Genomic DNA, 20,956 nt, shown 5'->3' with positions numbered 1-20,956 from the left:
TGGTTAAAAAGCTCCCTGGAATGTTTTGTTGACGGATGCTCAGTCCCCCCACCCTCCTCACGGGCGATGGACTTTAACCTGGATTAGCTCCCAAGGATGCCCACTATCATCAGGCGGCAGAGACAGTGAGGGAGAACTGGGGCAAAGTTCATATGCTCACTTCTACGCACACACACGCTCCACACTCAAGTACACCACTACAGATACACCTCCCCGTTATTCACTGTCTGGGTTGTCCTTCCCCCCCCTCCATCCACTCCCGGGCGGTGGGTTGATTGGACGCGCTCAGCTGCGTCTGCACTTGCTGCGATGGGAGACCCCTCTCCCCCCCCGCCACGTGTTTCTGATGTTGTGAATGTCTGAGTTATGTGATTATGTACTGAGGAGTGTTTTTTTGTATCTCAATAATGGGCCCTTAGGCCCAGTGTGGAGATGCCTTTTTTTTATCCTCTCCAGCTACATCTTACTCCCCTAATGTTACCTTTCACCTATATCTAAGACAAGGAGCGCTGTAGAAACGGCTGCTGCCTCAGACTGCCTGATCCTGTTTGTGTTATATGTTGTTATTGTCTAGTCTTGGATGGGTTGTACTGGAAACACAAATTTCCCTGCATGGGATTAATAAAGTATTTCTCTTCTGATATGTTAAAAAGACCAACTTCACAGCAGAAATAAACATGTTTAAATCCTGGTACAAAAATCCATTTTAGGATTAATAGGTCAAGTTTACCTTCATGGCAACTGTGAGGGGGGTGAATTTTTTTCTCACTCATCCATTTGGATGTTATTTAATCTTGAAATTCAGCATAAGTGCCTGTCCTTTTGACTGACAGGGATCCAATATCTGCAGCAAGAAGGGAGAGTGCAGTTTTTAGCCAGGTAACAGCACTCCTTAGCTTTAACCCGCCTACCTCCGTTAGCCGGTTAGCTAGCTCTTGGTTAGCTTGGTTAGCTCTTAGCTACAAGCAGCTCGACAGGTGTCCCATTTCTGATGATGGCACACCACTAATTGTCATGGGAGACATGGACATTTACATTGGCAAACCACAGCAACTGACTTTCTGGCTCTCATCTACTCTTTCAATCTCAAACTGGTACAGACTCCTCCAACAAAATGATGGCTACAGAAACACTCTGCTCCTCCCTTGCCTCCTCTCTGGACAAACTCTGTCCTCTGGTGTCAAAACCAGCCAGACAAAACCCTTCCAGTCCATGGCTCACAGAGGTTTTAAGGGAGCACAGAGCCGGACTCAGGGCTGCAGAAAGAAAGTGGCGCAAATCAAAAGAACACACTGACTTGTCTGAGTACCAGCAAAAACTTGAAACTTTCACATCCAGCCTAAAAGCGGCCAAGATGGCCTTTTATCAGAACAAGATCCGCAATGCTCCCAACACACGACATGTTCATGGTGTTTAACTCTCTTCTATCTCCACCACCTGCTCAGCCTCCCACTGTGCTGACTGCAGAAATGTTTGCTTCCTACTTCACTGAAAAGGTCGCTACCGTCAGTAATCAGTTCACTGAGCCGGACCAACTCAGCCTTACCAAACCAGCTACTGGTGCCTCACTCTGCTCCTCCCGCTCTCTAAATGAGGACCAAGTCTCTAAACTTCTAGTCAACTCAAAACCCACGACCTGTCCTCTTGATCCTGTTCCCTCTGACATCCTGCAGAGCATTTTACCTACAATCAAACCTGCAGTAACCCATATTATCACCTCCTCTCTTAAATCCGGTGTCTTTCCTTCTGCCTTCAAGCAAGCTCGGGTTCCCCCACTGCTGAAGAAACCCACACTCAACCCAGCCCAGGTTGGAAACTACCGGCCAGTCTCACTGCTTCCATTCATGTCTAAACTACTAGAGCGTGCCGGCTTCAGTCAGGTCTCACAGTTCCTCCAAGACAACAACCTGTTAGATCCATGTCCTTATACTGCTGGACCTGTCTGCTGCCTTTGACACGGTCAACCATCATATACTGTTCTCCACACTCTAGGAGCTTGGCATCTCAGGATCTGTCCTCTCATGGTATATGTCCTACCTCACAGGAAGATCCTTCAAAGTATCTTGGCGAGGGGGCATGTCCAGATCACATTAGCTGACAACAGGGGTGCCTCAGGGCTTGGTGCTTGGCTCTCTTCTCTTTTCACTGTACACCTCCTCACTCAGTGCAGTCATTAGTTCTCTATGATATGAATGAATAGGGCTGAATGAATTAGGTCAAAGGTCTGTGTCAACTAGCTTCTCAAGTGGAACTGGTGCCCTCACTGTGATCAACCCTCCAAACTCCTCTTCGCTGAAAGAAAACTATAAGAAATATATAAAAAAAAAAAAAATCTTTTCACTGTGAGTGCCAGGAGCGTCTGAGGAACATAGGGATGCAATTTCTTTTACTGTAATGCGAACAGAATTTAAATGGTGGCGAGTTAAAATACCATGAGATTTGAGAGAAGGTCTGAGAAAAACAGCTTCTGTAGAATGGCAGATAATGGTAGAAAAAATTGGACTCTGTGATGCTTGGAGATCTGTAGTTCAAAATGAGCTACAAAAGTCACCTTAATTTGTTCCGTTTTGATATATAATTTGTGTATGTACTGTAGAGTGAAAGAAATTAAATAAAACATGAAGAAAAAGCAAAAATTTTAATTATCGTGTAACACAGCCTACTCACACCAGAGGACACACCCTGAACTCGGTCTTGACCTATGGCCTGTCCACTGGTGTGTCCCTGGACCTGGTCCTAACCTATGACCTGCCAACTGGTGTGTTCCTGGACCAGATCCTGACCTCTGGCCTGTCCACTGGTGTGACCCTGCACCCAGTCCTGACCTATGGCCTGTCCACAGGTGTGTTCCTGGACCAGGTCCTGACCTATGGCCTGTCCACTGGAGTGACCCTGGACCCAATCCTAATCTATGGCCTGTCCACTGGTGTCTCCCTGGACCCGGTCCTAACCTATTGCCTGTCCAATGGTATGTCACTGGACCCGGCCCTAACCTATGGTCTGTCCTCTGCTGATCTGGCTGTGTCAGACCACTACTGTGTGTTTTTAACATGACCAGTTTTATCCACCAGGAGGCGCCGGTGATAACTGTGACAAAACCATATATTACCTTTAAGTCCCCCAGTTGGCTTGCTTTTTTCGCCTTACCAACACCACCCCACCATATAAGGTAATCAAGACAGAAGGACAGGCAACGACTTATTTAATATTAAATGTAACATTGTCGTTGATCGTGACATTTCATAAACACACTGACATGTCCATAGAGGCGTTTGAAGGATGGAGATTTAATGTTTGTGGACCCTGACCACTGCCGGTTTAACGTTTGTGGACACTGACCGCTGCTGGTTTAACATCTGTGGACTTTGACCGCTGCTGTTTTAACGTTTGTGGACTCTGACCGCTGCCAGTTTAACATTTGTGGACTCTGACCGCTGCCGGTTTAACGTTTGTGGACTCTGACCGCTGCCGGTTTAACGTTTGTGGACTCTGACCTCCTGGACTAACGGAAACCCAGTAAGCCTGCACCTGCTTTGACAGCAATGCATCGTCATAGACATGATCTGGCGTGTCTGCAGCCCGGCAACTGAGTTTCTGTTGCCACAGTTACCAACTACCGCAATAATTTACAACAATAAGTCTATTTGACCGGAGCTACCTTCATAGGTGTCCATTATCACTTTTAATGGACACCCTCCAGCCAATCAGAATTGAGTATTCACCCAGACCATGGTATAAACACTAACAATAGAGAGCACACTGGAACCAATGCACTGTAAAACATTTTTGAACAAAAATGTGGGTAAAATGTCCCCAACAGCAAGAAGAGGCTTTCATTACACCAATAAACTAGCTAATTCAGATTCAGATTCAGATTCAGATTCAGATAACCTTTATTTGTCCCACAGCGGGGAAATTGCAGCGCAACAGCAGCAGAAGACACGCAATAGACAACAAATGGTACAATTTAAGAGGATAATAAAAAGAAATGTAAGTACTTAAACATAATAAAACTAAGTGAAATAGTTAAATAAATGACTAAATGTAATAAAAAACCTGTACACAGTACAGGGGGTGTGTCTGGGGATGTATATACAAGGTAATGGGTAGTGCAAAAACAGCAGTGAAAAATGAACAGTAAGATAAATGATATGTTATTGCACAAGTCCGTATAGTTCGTTATATTCTTCAGTCTAGCGGGCATTAAGTTTGTTGTGAAGCCTGACAGCAGCAGGCAGGAAAGATCTGCGGTACCTCTCCTTCACGCAGCGAGGATGAAGCAGCCGCTCACTGAAGGAACTGCTCAGAGCTGTCAGGGTGTGCTGGAGGGGGTGGGATGGGCTGTTCAACATGGATGACAGCTTAGCAGTCATCCTCTCATTTCCCACTACCTCTACTGAGTCCAGGGGGGCATCCCAGGACAGAACTGGCCCTCCTCACCAGTCTGTCCATTTTCCTCCTGTCTCTGTCCATTATGCTGCTGGTCCAGCAGACTATCCCATAGAAGATGGCTGAGGCCACCACAGAGTCATAAAAGGTCCTGAGGAGTGGACGCTGCACTCCGAAGGACCTCAGCCTCTTGAGCAGGAACAGTCTGCTGTTGCCCTTCTTGACCAGGGCGTTGGTGTTGTCCGACCAGTCCAGACGGTCATTCAGGTGAACACCCAGGTACTTGTAGGACCTCACCAGGTCGATGTCCATTCCCTGGATGTTCACTGGTACAGGTGGAGAGTTGTTATGCCTGCGGAAATCCACCACCAGCTCCTTGGTTTTGCTGGTATTGATCTGGAGGTTATTCCGCAGGCTCCAGTCCACAAAGTCCTGAATAAGTCCTCTGTACTCCCTGTCGTCTCCATCTGTAATGAGGCCAACAACAGCAGAGTCATCAGAGTACTTTTGCAGATGGCATGATGGTGTGTTATGTGCGAAGTCCGCGGTGTAGAGGGTGAACAGGAAAGGAGCCAGAACCGTTCCCTGCGGTGCACCCGTGCTGCAGAGAAGCCGGTCCGACTCAGAGCCCTGCACCCTCACAAATTGTGGTCTGTGGGTAAGGTAGTCCAGAATCCAGGAGGTAAGGTGATGGTCCACCCCAGCCAGCTGCAGCTTGTCCACCAACAACCTGGGCTGGATGGTGTTGAATGCACTGGAGAAATCAAAGAACATCATCCTCACAGTGCTTCCAGCCTTCTCCAGGTGAGAGAGAGAGGTGTGGAGGAGGTAGAGGATGGCATCATCCACCCCGATGTCAGGTTGGTAGGCGAACTGCAGCGGGTCCATGAAGGAGCTCACCATCGGACGCAGATGTGCGAGGACCAGTCTCTCCAGCGCCTTCATCAGGTGAGACGTCAGAGCTACTGGCCTGTAGCCGTTGAGCTCCTTTGAGTGCGATGTTTTTGGCACGGGCACGATGCAGGATGTCTTCCACAACTTTGGCACTTTCCCCAGTTTCAGGCTCAGGTTGAACATGTACCCAAAGATCCCACACAGCTGGTCTGTGCAGGACTTCAGGAGCCTGGAGCTGATGCCGTCCGGACCTGCAGCTTTCCTAGCCCTGGTCTTCTTAAGGGCCTCCCTCACCTGGTATGTAGTGAAGGACAGACCAGAGCAGGGGGGTGTTGATGGGGGAGGGGCACACGGGACAGAGTGTGAAGTGAAGGTGTGTGAGCCAAAGATTGTAAGAGAGGGAGAGGGGGGTAAGGCGGAGCTGCAGGCAGTAGAAGCTGATGGGGTTTGCAGCAGAGGAGACTGGGTCGATGGAAGAGCGGGTGCCTGATCAAACCTATTGAAAAATAAGTTCAGGTCATTTGCCCTGCCCTGGTCTCCCACCCGTTGGGACTTTGGCTCCTTGTAGCCCGAGATGGTCTTCAGTCCCTTCCAGACATCACGGATGTTGTTGTGCTGCAGCTGGTACTCCATCTTCCTCCTGTAACTGTCCTTCCCCCTCCTGATCGTCCTCCTCAACTCCCTCTGCACAAATTTCAGCTCCTCTTTGTTCCTGGACTGAAAGGCTCTCTTCTTCTCCTTCAGGAGAGCCTTGATGTCTGGGGTGATCCAGGGCTTACTGTTGGAGAAGCTCCGTACAGTCCTGGTTGGTACGGTGTTTTCTACACAGAAATTAATATAGTCTGTCAGGCAGTCGGTGAGGCTGTCGATGTCTTCCCTTTGGGCATCACTGAAGACACCCCACAGCGTTGTGTGAAAACAGTCCTTCAGGGCCTCCTCGGCTTCTTCGGACCATTTCTTAACGGTGCGGGTGACAGCAGGCTGCCTGTGCACAAAAGGTTTATACACAGGCAGGAGGTGCACAAGGTTGTGATCGGTACGGCCCAGGGGAGGAAGAGGGAGTGAATGATATGCCTCCTTGGTGTTGGCGTAAAACAGGTCCAGTGTTTTATTGTCTCTGGTGCAGCATGTGACATACTGGGTGAATTTGGGCAGTGAGGAGGAGGGTGGAGTAACATGATTGAAATCTCCAGAGATGAGAAGGAGGGCATCAGGGTGCTGTGTCTGCAGCCTGCTCACTGCTGAGAGCAGGACATCACAGGCTGCATCTGCGTTAGCAGAGGGGGGGATGTACACCACCACAGCGAGGGCATGAGTGAACTCCCTCGGCAGGTAGTGGGGCCTCATGCTCACAGCCAACAGTTCAATGTCCTTACAGCAGTGCTGCTCCTTAACAGTGATGTGCCCAGGGTTACACCATCTATCATTTGCAAACACTGCCAGCCCTCCTCCTTTCCTCTTACCGCTCTCCTTGCTTCTGTCTGCCCGTAGTAGCGTGAATCCGTCCAATTCCACAGCCGTGTCCGGAGCCAGCGCAGTTAGCCACGTCTCAGTAAACAGCAGGAGGCTGCTCTCCCGGTACTCACGCCGGTGCCGGGTCAGCGCCGCCAGCTCGTCCATCTTGTTGGTTAGAGATCTTACGTTCCCCATGATGATGGACGGGAGAACGGGCCGGTAACGTCTCCTCCTAGCGCGGCGCTCGGCTCCGGCCCGGCGTCCCCTTCTCCTCCTCTTCAGTTCGGGGGGAACATCGGGCCGCTCCACAGATAGCACCGGCGCGCTGCGCAGGGCTAACAGCTGATCCCTGCTGTAAACAATGGAGCCATGACTCCGCGTGCGGTCTCCGGACACAGCCGTGAAAAGGGCAAAAACCAGAAGAGCCACCAGCGCTAACTCCGCAAGTTTTGTGTGCATGACGAAGAGGAGTTAAAAGCACACAAGAGCAAAAATAAGAGCAAAGAGAAAGAAATAATTTAAAAGTAGGAAAAGTAAGAAAAAAGATACAGTCACTGCTGCCAAACTGTCCAAGATAACAGGCTGGACTGGAGAGGGAACTATCAACACAGATGCTGAGGAAGACAGTCCTCATCTAAGGATATGGGGGATGTAGCAGGAGTAATGACGTGACTAATAATGTGGAATAACAACATAGTTTGACCTCTGCTCTTTGAAACTAGGTTAGAATGTAGCCATCGCATCCTTAACTGAGTTATTAAAGGACGCCGTCAAGGACAAAGCAGTAAGGCAGCAGGACACAGGTGTTTGTTCAAAAACTGGGTCTTTTTATTTACCCAAGAATTTAAATGTTACCAAATCAAAAGTTCAACTAAACAAACTGATAAAGAGGCCAACTAAATATAACTAGACTCAAAATCAGAACTAAGTAGAACTTAAACAAGCCAACAAACGAAAGAATGAATGAGCATAACAAGCAAACTGACCTCCTGAACAATCAAACAGGTGAACTTAAATACCAGTTTAGCTAAACCAAGATTAAACACTAAAGGGTGGAATAAAATATCTACAACTACAATCCAAACAACCAAAACCTCAAAATAAATCCCCAAACACCTATGACACTGCAGCATGTGGTAAAGTCCAACGAAGCTTGCAGCAGCCTATCAGAGTCCTCAGCCCTTGACCTCAACTTTGCTGCAACAAAAAGGGAATAAACCCCAGGCAAGGCAGTTTATCTGTACATCACATGTCATGTAAAGGACAATTCAAAGTGCTTTACAGAAAACAAAGGCATTACAGATATTTAGAAATAGTAAAAGGCATCAACACATAACCACAATAAAATAATAAATTACATTAAAAAGATTAAAAGTAAGATAAGTTAAAAAGTTAATGTGCAGATTTCATGTAAAGACACGAGAAAAGTTTTAACCTGGATTTAAAACATTTGGTGAAAGTTTAATCTCCACTGGCAGTTTGTTCCACTTGTTTTCAGCAAAACAACTAAATGCTGCTTCTCCATGTTTAGTCTGGCCTCTGGTCTGGACTCTGGTCTGGTCTCTGGCCTGGACTCTGGTCTTGCCTCTGGCCTGGACTCTGGCCTGGACTCTGGCCTGGACTCTGGTCTGGTCTCTGGCCCAGACTCTGGCCTGGACTCTGGCCCAGACTCTGGCCTGGACTCTGGCCTGGACTCTGGTCTGGTCTCTGGTCTGGACTCTGGTCTGGACCCTGGTCTATTCTCTGAACATATCACAGATGGATTCTGGGCCTGAACCGTTCTGGGTAACCCCAAGAAAAGAAGCGTGATATACAAACATAATTGACCTTAGGGTTGGGAAGCTGAGACCGAGGTTTATGAAACATGAGTCAGCTCTGACACGACTGCCTGAAACTGTGGAAACACGGTGAAAGATCACCCTCTGCTGGCTGTGGGCGTGTGATGCATCAGAGGGAAGGCGTTGACATGGCTTCCTCCCTGCACGTCGTCTCATCTCAGTGCTGAATAAAGGAAATGTTTCCTGCCAGATGTTCACATCTGCTTCTGTTGCTCATAGAAACGATGACAGGCCGCAGGTAGCACTGGTTTAGGGGACGGTGTGGTTTAAAGCTGACCATCTTTAATGACAGTAGTAGCTACTCGCAGCCAGGGGGACGGAGCGTATGAGGGAAGGTGCAGCGGGGTGATGGTGGGACTGACTTCATGCAGCTGTATTAAAATTCATTCTAAGACAAACGCTGTGCGACTTGGTGAAGAGTCGTGGATTTTTCTTTAGAAAAGTATTTTCTCAGTAATTTTCGGCTATAGTCTGCTCTAGAGGTTGACATGGGAGTGGATTTTCACTCCTGTCCCACCCCACTCCCACAGAAAAAAAACCTGTCCCGCCCCATTCCTGATAAAATTATTCCCGATCCATCCCTCTCCCGTTTAGAATGGCTCCTGTTCCCACTTTATAAAATTTATTTAGTCTTTAGGCAATGCATTGAATTTAATTAATGTTCTCATCCTTCTTTTAAAGACTAGCTGGTAAGTGTTTCTAGCTTTTCCTTTTTTTTATGAAGGTTAGTTACAATAAAAAAAGGGAATAACAAGTACAAGTACATGGTTCACACCAGTTGTGCCCAAGTCCGGTCCTCGAGATCTGCTACCCTGCAAATTTTAGATGCAACCCTTCTCCAACACACCTGAATCAAATGCCTCTGCAGAGCTGAAGGACATGCAGATGACATCTGGTTCAAGTGGAGCAGAATTGCATCTAAAAGTTGCAGGATGGTAGATCTTGAGGACCGAACTTGGACACCCTTGGTTCACAGCATGTCCACCAAAGTTAAGTAAACCCAAACAGAACATATAAAGTTGTATTTTACTCATTAACTAAACGTTTTATTGGAGGCATACAGTGTTAAAAACCGTCGCACTCGACTCTCGTGGAGTTTATTAATATGTGGCCTTCTCTAACCAGTTCCACCAACCTGACTTTCTGTTGTAAATCTCTTTTTCCCACATGGGTTTCTCCGCGGGTGTTTGCTAACTCCATTCCTTTTCTTATTTCAGTTCCAGCAGGGAAGCAGCGGCTGTTCCTCTCAGTATAAAACCGACATAACACGGATCACTGGCAGCTGCAGAGGTGCTGCATTCAGAAACTATTACAGTTTCATTTCCACTGATCACGGCTTTTTAATTGATTTCAGTACATTTCTTGTCAATAAAATGCAGAATCTATGAAAGTGGTCTGCTTTCATTCAGGAGTTACCGTACAGATTACTGAGCAGCTAGCATCGTAGCAGTACCTTATAAACCGTTCCTGACAGACGATCACCTGATGGGACGACGCTGTGCTGTAATCAATCTGTTAAAACTTATAAAAGCAGACTTTCTTTCACTTGCATTTGTGTGTTATGTTGGTTTCATACCGAGAGGAACAGCTGCAGACCAGAGAGAGAAACTGAGTGACAGCGTTAACAAGCTGGGTGGCCGTCTGATCACTTTCTATCACACATTCAATTTATGGAAAGCAGCGTTGGCTTCTGGGTAGTGTAGTTCTTATTTAACTTGGTTACAGTGTAGGCTGAGCAAAAACTACAAAATGGCGGCACCTGTCTTTTTTTTCTTTCTTTTGTTTTCGTTTGGTTCCTGCTCCCGTTAGCTTTTTATCCTGTACCGTCCCAATCACATGACTCACAGTAAAACTGACTCCCATCCCATCCATGACCCATGGGATTCCTCAAAAAATGTCAGCCTCTAGTCTGCTTCTCTTCTGGCTCACTACCGCTGCAGCGTTGGAGAGGATGCACCTAAAAGAAACAAGAATTAAAGTTAAGCAACGTTGAAGTCATTAAAACTCTGCTGATGGTGATGGGAAAGCAGCTCGGCAGGTTATGGTTCTCCGAGACGTTTCCTCCGATGCATCCGGATCAAGATCATGTGTTTAACTTTAAAGTCTGCTTTTCCAAGGCTATTTAAGTAACAACAATATAAAGAAAGGGAACTACAGCCTACCAGCTAAAGGCACTGCCCACTCCATTATCATGCTCTCCAAGCTTGTTTAGCAGTTACCATGGTAACAGTGTCTTGGGCAGACGTTTGATTCCTGAAAGCTAACATCATCTGACGAGGCTTTCCTTCTGTCCATTTTCAAGCATCGACTGACTAACAAATTCAGTCCCTTTGAATCCCCGGAAGCAGCTCGACACGCATACGTCATACCGTCACGTGACTTTTGTCATGCTGAGCCAACATATCGGAACAATGCTCATTACTCGAGGTAACATCACTACCTTACAGAGCTAAGTGTATTTAACCTTGGAAGACTGGGGCTTTTAGGGGGATTTAATGTGGTGTTTACACTTATGGCTGCAAATATAGATGGATAGATACTTTATTAATCCCAAGCTGGGAAATGACAAAAATACAGTTAAAGTGGAAATATACTGCTGGTGGGATGTATGGATGGCCATCACAGATGCTAAGAGATCCTTTAATAACCGAACTTGTAAATGAGTTTTGTTCTGCAGGAACGCTTTAAATAGTGCATGTCATCATTACCCATGGCAAGGACTGTACAGCTGGTCCTGAGTTTACTGTGAAAGGACAAATATCGTCTAACATAAAAAGGCAATGCTCATTAAAATGATCTGTTAGAATACCTACATCACTTTAAAGGGATAAAAATAAATCGAAAGCCTCAGAAAACGTGGTGGCAGTAAAGGAGTTTAAAAAGCGAGAGCAGACCTCGTGGTGGGCTGAAGACCATGTCACAGTTATGGATAAATTAAAAATGTCACAGTGGTGGTCAGAAACAAAGATGTCCTCAGAAGATTCCTCCCTGGACTCTATTTTTATTTTGGAAGCAGTCTGAGTTCATGATGCTGCCAGCAGCTGCAGGGAAGCAGGGACAGTCCTCTGGGATGGAGCACTGACCTGGTTCACAGCTGGGATCGCTAATACAATGATCCGTCAAGCAGATAAAGTCCCAGCAGCTAAACTCCGGATCAGAGCCGGAAGACTCCCAGTGAAAACGGTTCAGGTCCCAGCAGCTAAACTCTGAATCAGTCTGTCCTTGCCTTACCTCACCTCAACTAGCCCCACCTTGCCTCACCTAGCTCCGCCTCACCTTGCCTCACCTTAACTAGCCCCGCCTTGCCTCACCTAGCTCCGCCTCACCTTGCCTCACCTTAACTAGCCCCGCCTTGCATCACCTTGCCTTGCCCTACAAGCAACACGTGGTCTTGTGTGGATCTGGATCTGATCCAGAACCTGAAAAGATCATGTCTGTGGTGTAACCTTGTGTAGGGTGATCAGTCCTTCCTGCGAGTTTGGTTCAGTGGAGATCCTGAAGATTCCGAGTCCGTCTCCATCGAGGATCCTGTAGTCCACCTCAGCGTTAGAACCTAAATCCAGATCCACAGCTTTGACCTTTGCCACCACAGATGACACCAGAACCGATTCTGGAACTGTGAACTGATAACTCTCTGTGGAGGACATGGACAATAGTACAGGGTCTGATTCAGGATCTTCTGATCATTTCATTGATTGTATGGCTGCACCGTTTGTATGATGTCATCAGTAAAGGTCAGACTCACTGCGGGGGAAGAGAGGCGGATTGTCGTTCACGTCGGTCAGAGTCACCATGATGGAAGTGGTCCCAGACAAGCCCCCCATCTGACCCATCATGTCTTTGGCCTGGATCACCACCAGGTAGTGATCCTGAGCCTCTCGGTCCAGCTCAGGTAGAGCTGTCCGCACCACACCTGGAAGACAGGTTAAAGATCCAGGATGATGACATCACAGAATAACCTGGATGATACCATAAGAGTTACCACATGTACCATCAGCTGTACTGGTCCAGTCAGTGAGGCCTGACTAATCAGAGGACAGATCAGACACAAGCCCCGCCCCTAATTCACTGAGCAAACATGTGCATTCATTCTGAAAGTAAAGAAATACCATAAAGTCCAGTGAAGATCCTGATCCGGGACCCAAGACCTTTACCATCAAAGACCTTATCCAGGAAACCTGGACCTTATGATCCTTGAAGGACCTGGCCCAGGATCTGAGACCTGAGGCTGGGTCAGGAGGGGATCTGGACAGGCTCAGGTCTGGGTCAGGACTGGATATGAACTGGATCTGAACTGGAACTGAACTAAAACTTTACTGCAACTGGAATGTCCCAGGACTGGAACTGGAATGTCCCAGGACTGGAACTGGACTGTCTCAAGACTGGAACTGGATCTGGACTGGACTGGATCTGGACTGTATCTGGACTGAATGTGGATTGGATGAGGACTGGAACTGTGCTGAAACTTTACTGGAACTGGACTGTCTCAGGACTGGAACTGGACTAGATCAGGTCTGGGTCAGGACTGGAACTGGACTGTTTCAGGACTGGAACTGGACTTGATCAGGACTGTATCAGGACTGGATCTGGATTGGATGTGGACTGGAACTGTGCTGAAACTTTAATGGAACTGGACTATCTCAGGACTGGAACTGGACTGGATCAGGTCTGTGTCAGGACTGGATCTGGACTGGAACTGGACTGTCTCAGGACTGTATCTGGACTGGTAGTAGACTGGATCAGGACTGGATCTGGACTGGATCAGGTGTGCTGTGTACCTGCGTAAACAGGTGTGTGCTGATTTGGCCAACATCTGTGTTCACCTGTTCTGTGATACATGGTGTCAGTTCAGGCTGCAGCTGATCTGTGAGCTGGAATAATCCCGTCTCTTCCATGAAAGGATAACATTTTTAATCCGTGTTAATCACTTTAAATCTGATGTGTGGGAAGAGGAGGACCCACCCAATATCCATGATGGGGGCACGCTCTGGTGGTCATGGACCAGCATGATGAAAATCATGCTTCCACATGGGAACAACTCTGCTTGGTTTTTCCTTTCTGAAGGTTTGATCATATCCCAGTCACAAGTGTTTACAGGAGCAGAGCTGAGGGTTGGCTTTACCAAACATTGTCAGTCTGACAAGGCAAGGCAGTTTATTTGTACAACACATTTCATGTACAGGACAATTCAAAGTGCTTTACATAAAACAAAGACATTACAGATATTTAGAAACAGTAAAAGGCTTCAACACATAATCACAATAAAATAATAAATTACATTAAAATGATTAAAAGCAAGATAAGTTAAAAAGTTAACATGCAGATTTCATGCATAGGCGCATGAGAAAAGAAATGTTTTTAACCTGGATATAAAAATGTCTACATTGGGGAAAGTTTAATCTCCACTGGCAGTTTGTTCCATTTGTTTGCAGCAAAACAGCTAAATGCTGCTTCTCCATGTTTAGTCTGGGCTCTGGCTTGGACTAGTTGACCAGAGTCTTTGGATCTAAGAGCTCTGCTAGGTTTATATTATCTGAACATATCACAGATGTATTCTGGGCCTAAACCATTCTGAGATTTGTAAACAATCAGAAAGGTTTTAAAATATATTCTGTCCCTCCATGAACCTGAGGGCTGTGTTTTCCAGGGCATCAACCCCAGATGGGATCTCCCAAGGCAAAGTGGTCTCAGGGAGAGGTCAGACTAGCAATTCAAACACCTCAGTGGATTGACATTACAACCAGCTACATCACTAGGAGCAGGGAGACTGCCTGGTAGCTGAGCCTTGACAACTGGGGATCAGTCAGCACAAGCTGTGAAAAACCACAGGTTGCTACCTCCAAGTGGGTTCACCACCTGTGTGGAGGAAAACTGAGGTCAGTTTTGCTTTCAACTAGGTGGTGGTCAAAGGTGGAGACCCTGTTGGTCCAGTCCTCGGCTGCAAAGGCAACGGGTCCTGACTGTTGTTTGTGCTCATGCACTGAACAGCGGTTCAGAGTACCCACCGGTTTAGAGTACTGTATTTGAACAGTGTTGGAGAGCACTCTTTCTGGGGAGTCCCTCTTTCTGCTGGGGGACTTCAGTGGCAATGACAGTGAGACCTGGAGGGTGGAACAGTCCCCTGATCTGAACCTGGTGCTGGTGTTAGGGTCCATAACGAATACCATATTCAGGCATAAGAGTGTCCACATGTGGACTTGGCACCAGGACACTCTAGGCCGCAGTTCGATGATCGACTTTGTAGTTGCATCATCAGACTTGTGCACTTGGGTGAACAAAGAGACGGAGCTGTCAACTGATCACCACCAGTTGGCTCAGATGGTGGGGGAGGATGCCGGTCAGGCCTGGCAGACCCAAGCGTGTTGTGAGGGTCTGCTGGGAACGTCTGGCAGTGTCCCCTGTCAGAAAGAGTTTCAACTCCCATCTCCGGCAGAGCTTATTTAGTGGTGGACACCAGTGGTGAGGGATCGGTGGGACTCCTGAGGCAGCTGAAAGGTACCTGTGGGCTAAGTGGCTAAGTGGTCAGGTATGGTCTCACCTGTCTTTGTTTCCACAGAGAAATACGGCTGACCATGCAGGATGCTGTAAACTAGTCTGGCAGAGTTTCCATATGTCGGATCATCAGCATCTGTTGCTCTTACTGTTACCACTGAACTACCTTCAGGAAAACAAACAAAAAAAAAACATACAGGTTTCAACTTCAGAACCAGACTTTCCCCACAGGCGTGAAACTTTTTCCTGCTGATGAGCAGAGCTGCAGATGAAAGCAGTTCCACATCCAGACCTACCTACAGGAGACCTCTCAGGTACGTGTGCAATGTACGGGCCGTCCAAGAACTTTGGAGCATTGTCGTTGATGTCTTGGACCTTGATGATGAACTGGGATTCTGGTTCCAGCAGCTGGTTGGTGTTGCGGTCTCGAGCCTGAGCTCCCAGTATGTAGTAAGCCTGCTGTTCTCGGTCCAGCCTCTTAATAGCATGGATGTCTCCAGTGTCCTCATTGATGGTGAAGATAGAAGTTGCTCCTTCACCACTCAGTAAGTACTTCACCCGACCATCACCTTTATCCATGTCAGAGTGGAGCTGAAGGGAGAAAAAAATAATAACCTGGTAGGGTCAACCAAAAACCATTTAGACCAGTGGCAAAAAAACACTAACCAGTCAGACCAGTAGTCTATACCACAAACCAGTCAGTCCAGTAGCCTAAACCAAAAACCAGTCAGTCCAGTAGCCTAAACCAAAAACCAGTCAGACCATTAGCTTAATGAACAAACCAGTCAGACCAGTAGCCTAATCCACAAACCAGTCAGTCCAGTAGCCTAAACCAAATACCAGTCAGTCCAGCAGACTAAACCACAAACTAGTCAGTCCAGTAGACTAATGAACAAACCAGTCAGTCCAGTAGCCTAAACCACAAACCAGTGAGACAAATAGCCTAAACCACAAACCAGTCAGTCCAGTAGCCTAAATCAAAAACCAGTCAGCCTAGTAGCATAGTGCACAAACCAGTCAGACCAGTAGCCTAATCCATAAACAAGGCAGACCAGTAGCGTAATCCACAAACCAGTCAGTCAAGTAGACTAATCCACAAACCAGTCAGTCCAGCAGACTAAACCAAAAACCACTCAGTCCAGTAGACTAAACATAAAACCAGTCAGACCAGTGGCCTAACGAATAAACCAGTGAGACCAGTAGCCTAATCCACAAACAAGTCAATCCAAAAGCCTAAACCAAAAACCAGTCAGACCAGTAGCTTAATCCACAAACTAGTGAGACCAGTAGCCTAAACCACAAACCAGTGAGACAAATAGCCTAAACCACAAACCAGTCAGTCCAGTAGCCTAAATCAAAAACCAGTCAGCCTAGTAGCATAGTGCACAAACCAGTCAGACCAGTAGCCTAATCCATAAACAAGGCAGACCAGTAGCGTAATCCACAAACCAGTCAGTCAAGTAGACTAATCCACAAACCAGTCAGTCCAGCAGACTAAACCACAAACTAGTCAGTCCAGTAGACTAATGAACAAACCAGTCAGTCCAGTAGCCTAAACCACAAACCAGTGAGACAAATAGCCTAAACCACAAACCAGTCAGTCCAGTAGCCTAAATCAAAAACCAGTCAGCCTAGTAGCATAGTGCACAAACCAGTCAGACCAGTAGCCTAATCCATAAACAAGGCAGACCAGTAGCGTAATCCACAAACCAGTCAGTCAAGTAGACTAATCCACAAACCAGTCAGTCCAGCAGACTAAACCACAACCTAGTCAGTCCAGTAGACTAATGAACAAACCAGTCAGTCCAGTAGCCTAAACCACAAACCAATGAGACAAATAGCCTTAACCACAAACCAGTCAGTCCAGTAGCCTAAATAAAAAACCAGTCAGCCTAGTAGCATAGTGCACAAACCAGTCAGACCAGTAGCCTAATCCATAAACAAGGCAGACCACAAGCGTAATCCACAAACCAGTCAGTCAAGTAGACTAATCCACAAACCAGTCAGTCCAGCAGACTAAACCACAAACTAGTCAGTCCAGTAGACTAATGAACAAACCAGTCGGTCCAGTAGCCTAAACCAAAACCCAATCATTCCAGCAGGTTAAACCACAAACCAGTCAGTACGGTAGACTAAACCATAAACCAGTCAGACCACAAGCGTAATCCACAAACCAGTCAGTCCAGTGGCCTAATGAACAAACCAGTCAGACCAGCAGGTTAAACCACAAACCAGTCAGTCCGGTAGACTAAACCATAAACCAGTCAGACCACAAGCGTAATAAACAAACCAGTCAGACCAGCAGCCTAATCCACAAACCAGTCAGTCCAGTGGCCTAATGAACAAACCAATCAGTCCAGTAGCCTAAATCAAAAACCAGTCAGCCTAGTAGCATAGTGCACAAACTAGTGAGACCAGTAGCCTAAACAGCAAACCAGTCAGACCATAAGCCTAATGAACAAACCAGTCAGACCAGTAGCCTAATCCACAAACCAGTCAGTCCAGTAGCCTAAACCAAATACCAGTCAGTCCAGAAGCCTAAACCAAAAATCACTCAGACCAGTAGCTTAATCCACAAACCAATCAGTCCAGTAGCCTAAACCACAAACCAGTGAGACAAATAGCCTAGGCAAGGCAAGGCAAGGCAAGGCAGTTTATTTGTATAGCACATTTCATGTACAGGACAATTCAAAGTGCTTTACATAAAACAAAGACATTACAGATATTTAGAATAGTAAAAGGCATCAACACATAATCACAATAAAATAATAAATTACATTAAAATGATTAAAAGCAAGATAAGTTAAAAAAAAGTTACCGTGCAGATTTCATGCATAGGCGCATGAGAAAAGAAAAGTTTTTAACCTGGATTTAAAAATGTCTACATTTGGGGAAAGTTTAATCTCCACTGGCAGTTTGTTCCATTTGTTTGCAGCATAACAGCTAAATGCTGCTTCTCCATGTTTAGTCTGGACTCTGGCCTGGACTAGTTGACCAGAGTCTTTGGATCTAAGAGCTCTGCTAGGTTTATATTCTCTGAACATATCACAGATGTATTCTGGGCCTAAACCATTCTGGGATTTGTAAATGATCAGAAGGGTTTTAAAATCTATTCTGTGACTGACTGGAAGCCAGTGTAAAGATTTTAAAACTGGTGTGATGTGTTCAGATCTCTTAGTCCTGGTTAAAACTCTAGCAGCAGCGTTCTGGATGAGCTGCAGATGTTTAATGCTCTTTTTAGGAAGTCCTGTTAAAAGACCATTACAGTAATCCAGTCTACTGGAGATGAATGCATGGATGAGTTTCTCTTGGTCTTTCTGGGAGACTAAACTTTTAATTCTGTTGATGTTTCTGAGCTGGTAAAAAGCTGTCTTAGTGACAGCTTTGATATGGCTGCTGAAAGTCAGATCTGAGTCTATCAACACTCCCAGGTTACGAACTTGGTTGGTAATTTTAAGAGCCCGAGTCTCCAGGTGTTTGCCAATGCTGACCCTCTTCTCTTTGCTACCAAACAGAATAATCTCAGTTTTGTCTTCATTTAATTGTAGGAAATTCTCCCTCATCCAGGTGTTTATTTGCTCCAGACACTGACACATTAAGTCTATTGGACTGCAGTCATCTGGTGACAGAGACACATAAAGTTGTGTATCATCTGCATAACTTTGATAATTAATGCTATAGTTTTGTAATATTTTACCCAAAGGGAGCATATACAAGTTGAACAGAAGAGGTCCAAGGACTGACCCCTGGGGGACTCCTAAACCACAAACTAAACCACAAACCAGTCAGACCAGTAGCCTAATCCACAAACCAGTCAGTCCAGTAGCTTAAACCACAAACCAGTGAGACCTATAGCGTAATGCACAAACCAGTCAGACCAGTAGCCTAAACCACAAACCAGTCAGACAAGTAGCCTAATGAACAAACCAGTTAGTCCAGTAGCCTAATCCACAAAGCAGTCAGACCAGTAGCCTAAACCACAAACCAGTCAGACAAGTAGCCTAATGAACAAACCAGTTAGTCCAGTAGCCTAAACCACAAACCAGTCAGCCCAGTAGCCTAAACCAAAAACCATTCAGCCCATTAGCTTAATGAACAAACCAGTCAGACCAGTAGCCGCAACCAAAAATCAGTCAGTCCAGTAGCCTAAACCACAAACCAGTCAGTCCAGTAGCGTAATCCACAAACTAGTCTGACCAGTAGCCTTAACCACAAACCAGTCAGTCCAGTAGCCTAAACCACAAACCAGACCAGTAGGCTTAACCAGAAATCAACCAGCTTCTGTTTGTTTGTAACAAAGAACCACTTATTTCATGAGACCATTTTGTGTCCCTTTCATTGTTGTAAAGTAAATTTGTTGTTGCCTTTGGACATGTCCAGAACAAAATCACAGATCTTGGTTGTTAGCAAAAACTGAAGAGATGGAACAAACTAATAAACGAGTTGTTGACAAAGGTAAGGAAACCAGCTGCTAAAAATCTCTCAGTTATACCTTTCCGATGTACTGAGGCTCATCTCCTGTGATCTCCTCCAGGACAAAGAACTGGTTCCAGACCCAGCTCCTCCTTCTCCTCATCTGTGGTTTAGGTTCAGCTCCTCCTCCCTTTTCTTCTCTACCTGATACCTGATGGAGCCTGATGGAGTTCAGGATCATCCTTCCGTAACATGGCTCCTCCCACACGGGCAGGACAGTCAAACAGAGCACGCTCAGAAGACAGGCAGAGTTCATGCCTAGAGAGGCGGACCCAAACCCCCACCCACCCTACCCTAAAACCCTAAAAGATTGTCCAAGAAGTTCAATGTCCAGAATGACAGAACTGTCCACTGAGAAGTCCAGTCAGATCCTAGAAGACAAAAAGAGGACAGCAAAGGAACCGATAAGCGTCTAATATATCTGACAGAGATCACACATATGAACTAATGATCAATGAGAAGTTAGGAGGACAGTTCCAGATTAAGGACTTGGCAGGGGGAAGATATGACATATTGATGAGCATGTCAACCTGAACTAAGGTGAAAGTAGGCGTGATGAAAGTGGACGTGATGAAAGTAAGCGTGTCAGCGTGACAAATGATGTTGCCGTTAAAAATCATTAAAGTGAGTGAGTCTACATGAAACATGATGAAAGTGCATGTGAGCGAGTCGACATGAAACATGATAGAAGTGCACGTGAGGAAGTCGACATGAAAAACGATGAAAATGGAAGCGAGCGAGTCTACATGAAACATGATGAAAGTGCATGTGAGCGAGTCGACCCGAAACATGATGAAAGTGCACGTGAGCAAGTCGACATGAAACATGATGAAAGTGAACGTTAGCATGTCAGCATGAAACATGATAAAAGTTGACTTGAGCGAGTCGACATGAAACATGACGAAAGTGGACATGAGCGAGTCGACCCGAAACATGATGAAAGTGCACGTGAACATGTCAGCATGAAACATGATGAAAGTGCACGTGAGCGAGTCTACATGAAACATGATGAAAGTGCACGTGAGCAAATCAACATGAAACATGATGAAAGTACACGTGAGCGAGTCTACATGAAACATGATGAAAGTGCATGTGAGCGAGTCGACCCGAAACATGATGAAAGTGCACGTGAACATGTCAGCATGAAACATGATGAAAGTGCACATGAGCGAGTCGAACCGAAATATGATAAAAGTGCACGTGAGTATGTCAGCATGAAACATGATGTAATTGGACATGAGCGAGTCGACATGAAACATGATGAAAATGGATGTGAGCGAGTCGACCCGAAACATGATGAAAGTGCACGTGAGCGAGTCTACATGAAACATGATGAAAGTGCACGTGAGCGAGTCTACATGAAACATGATGAAAGTGCACGTGAGCGAGTCTACATGAAACATGATGAAAGTGCA

The 20,956-nt window shown here is 46.2% G+C and overlaps 1 protein-coding gene across 2 annotated transcripts in view; it reads right to left on the bottom strand.

The window, feature by feature from the left end:
* Positions 1-19,787, bottom strand: part of LOC121644720 (cadherin-7-like) — a 40,085-nt gene extending 20,298 nt beyond the window's left edge. For both annotated transcript variants that reach the window (XM_041992874.1, XM_041992875.1), the window contains exons 1-5: positions 19,561-19,787; positions 15,365-15,659; positions 15,115-15,234; positions 12,322-12,489; positions 12,023-12,210 (exon numbers count right to left, since the gene is read on the bottom strand). In XM_041992874.1, the coding sequence (XP_041848808.1) occupies positions 12,023-12,210; positions 12,322-12,489; positions 15,115-15,234; positions 15,365-15,659; positions 19,561-19,722 (933 nt within the window). In that variant the 5' untranslated portion in view covers positions 19,723-19,787. The remainder of the gene's footprint in view (positions 1-12,022; positions 12,211-12,321; positions 12,490-15,114; positions 15,235-15,364; positions 15,660-19,560) is intronic.
* Between the last annotated feature and the right edge of the window lie 1,169 nt (positions 19,788-20,956).

The sequence above is a fragment of the Melanotaenia boesemani genome, chromosome 8 (assembly GCF_017639745.1).
Source record: "Melanotaenia boesemani isolate fMelBoe1 chromosome 8, fMelBoe1.pri, whole genome shotgun sequence".
Lineage (NCBI taxonomy): Eukaryota > Metazoa > Chordata > Actinopteri > Atheriniformes > Melanotaeniidae > Melanotaenia > Melanotaenia boesemani.
This window is presented reverse-complemented; position numbering and strand designations above follow the sequence as displayed.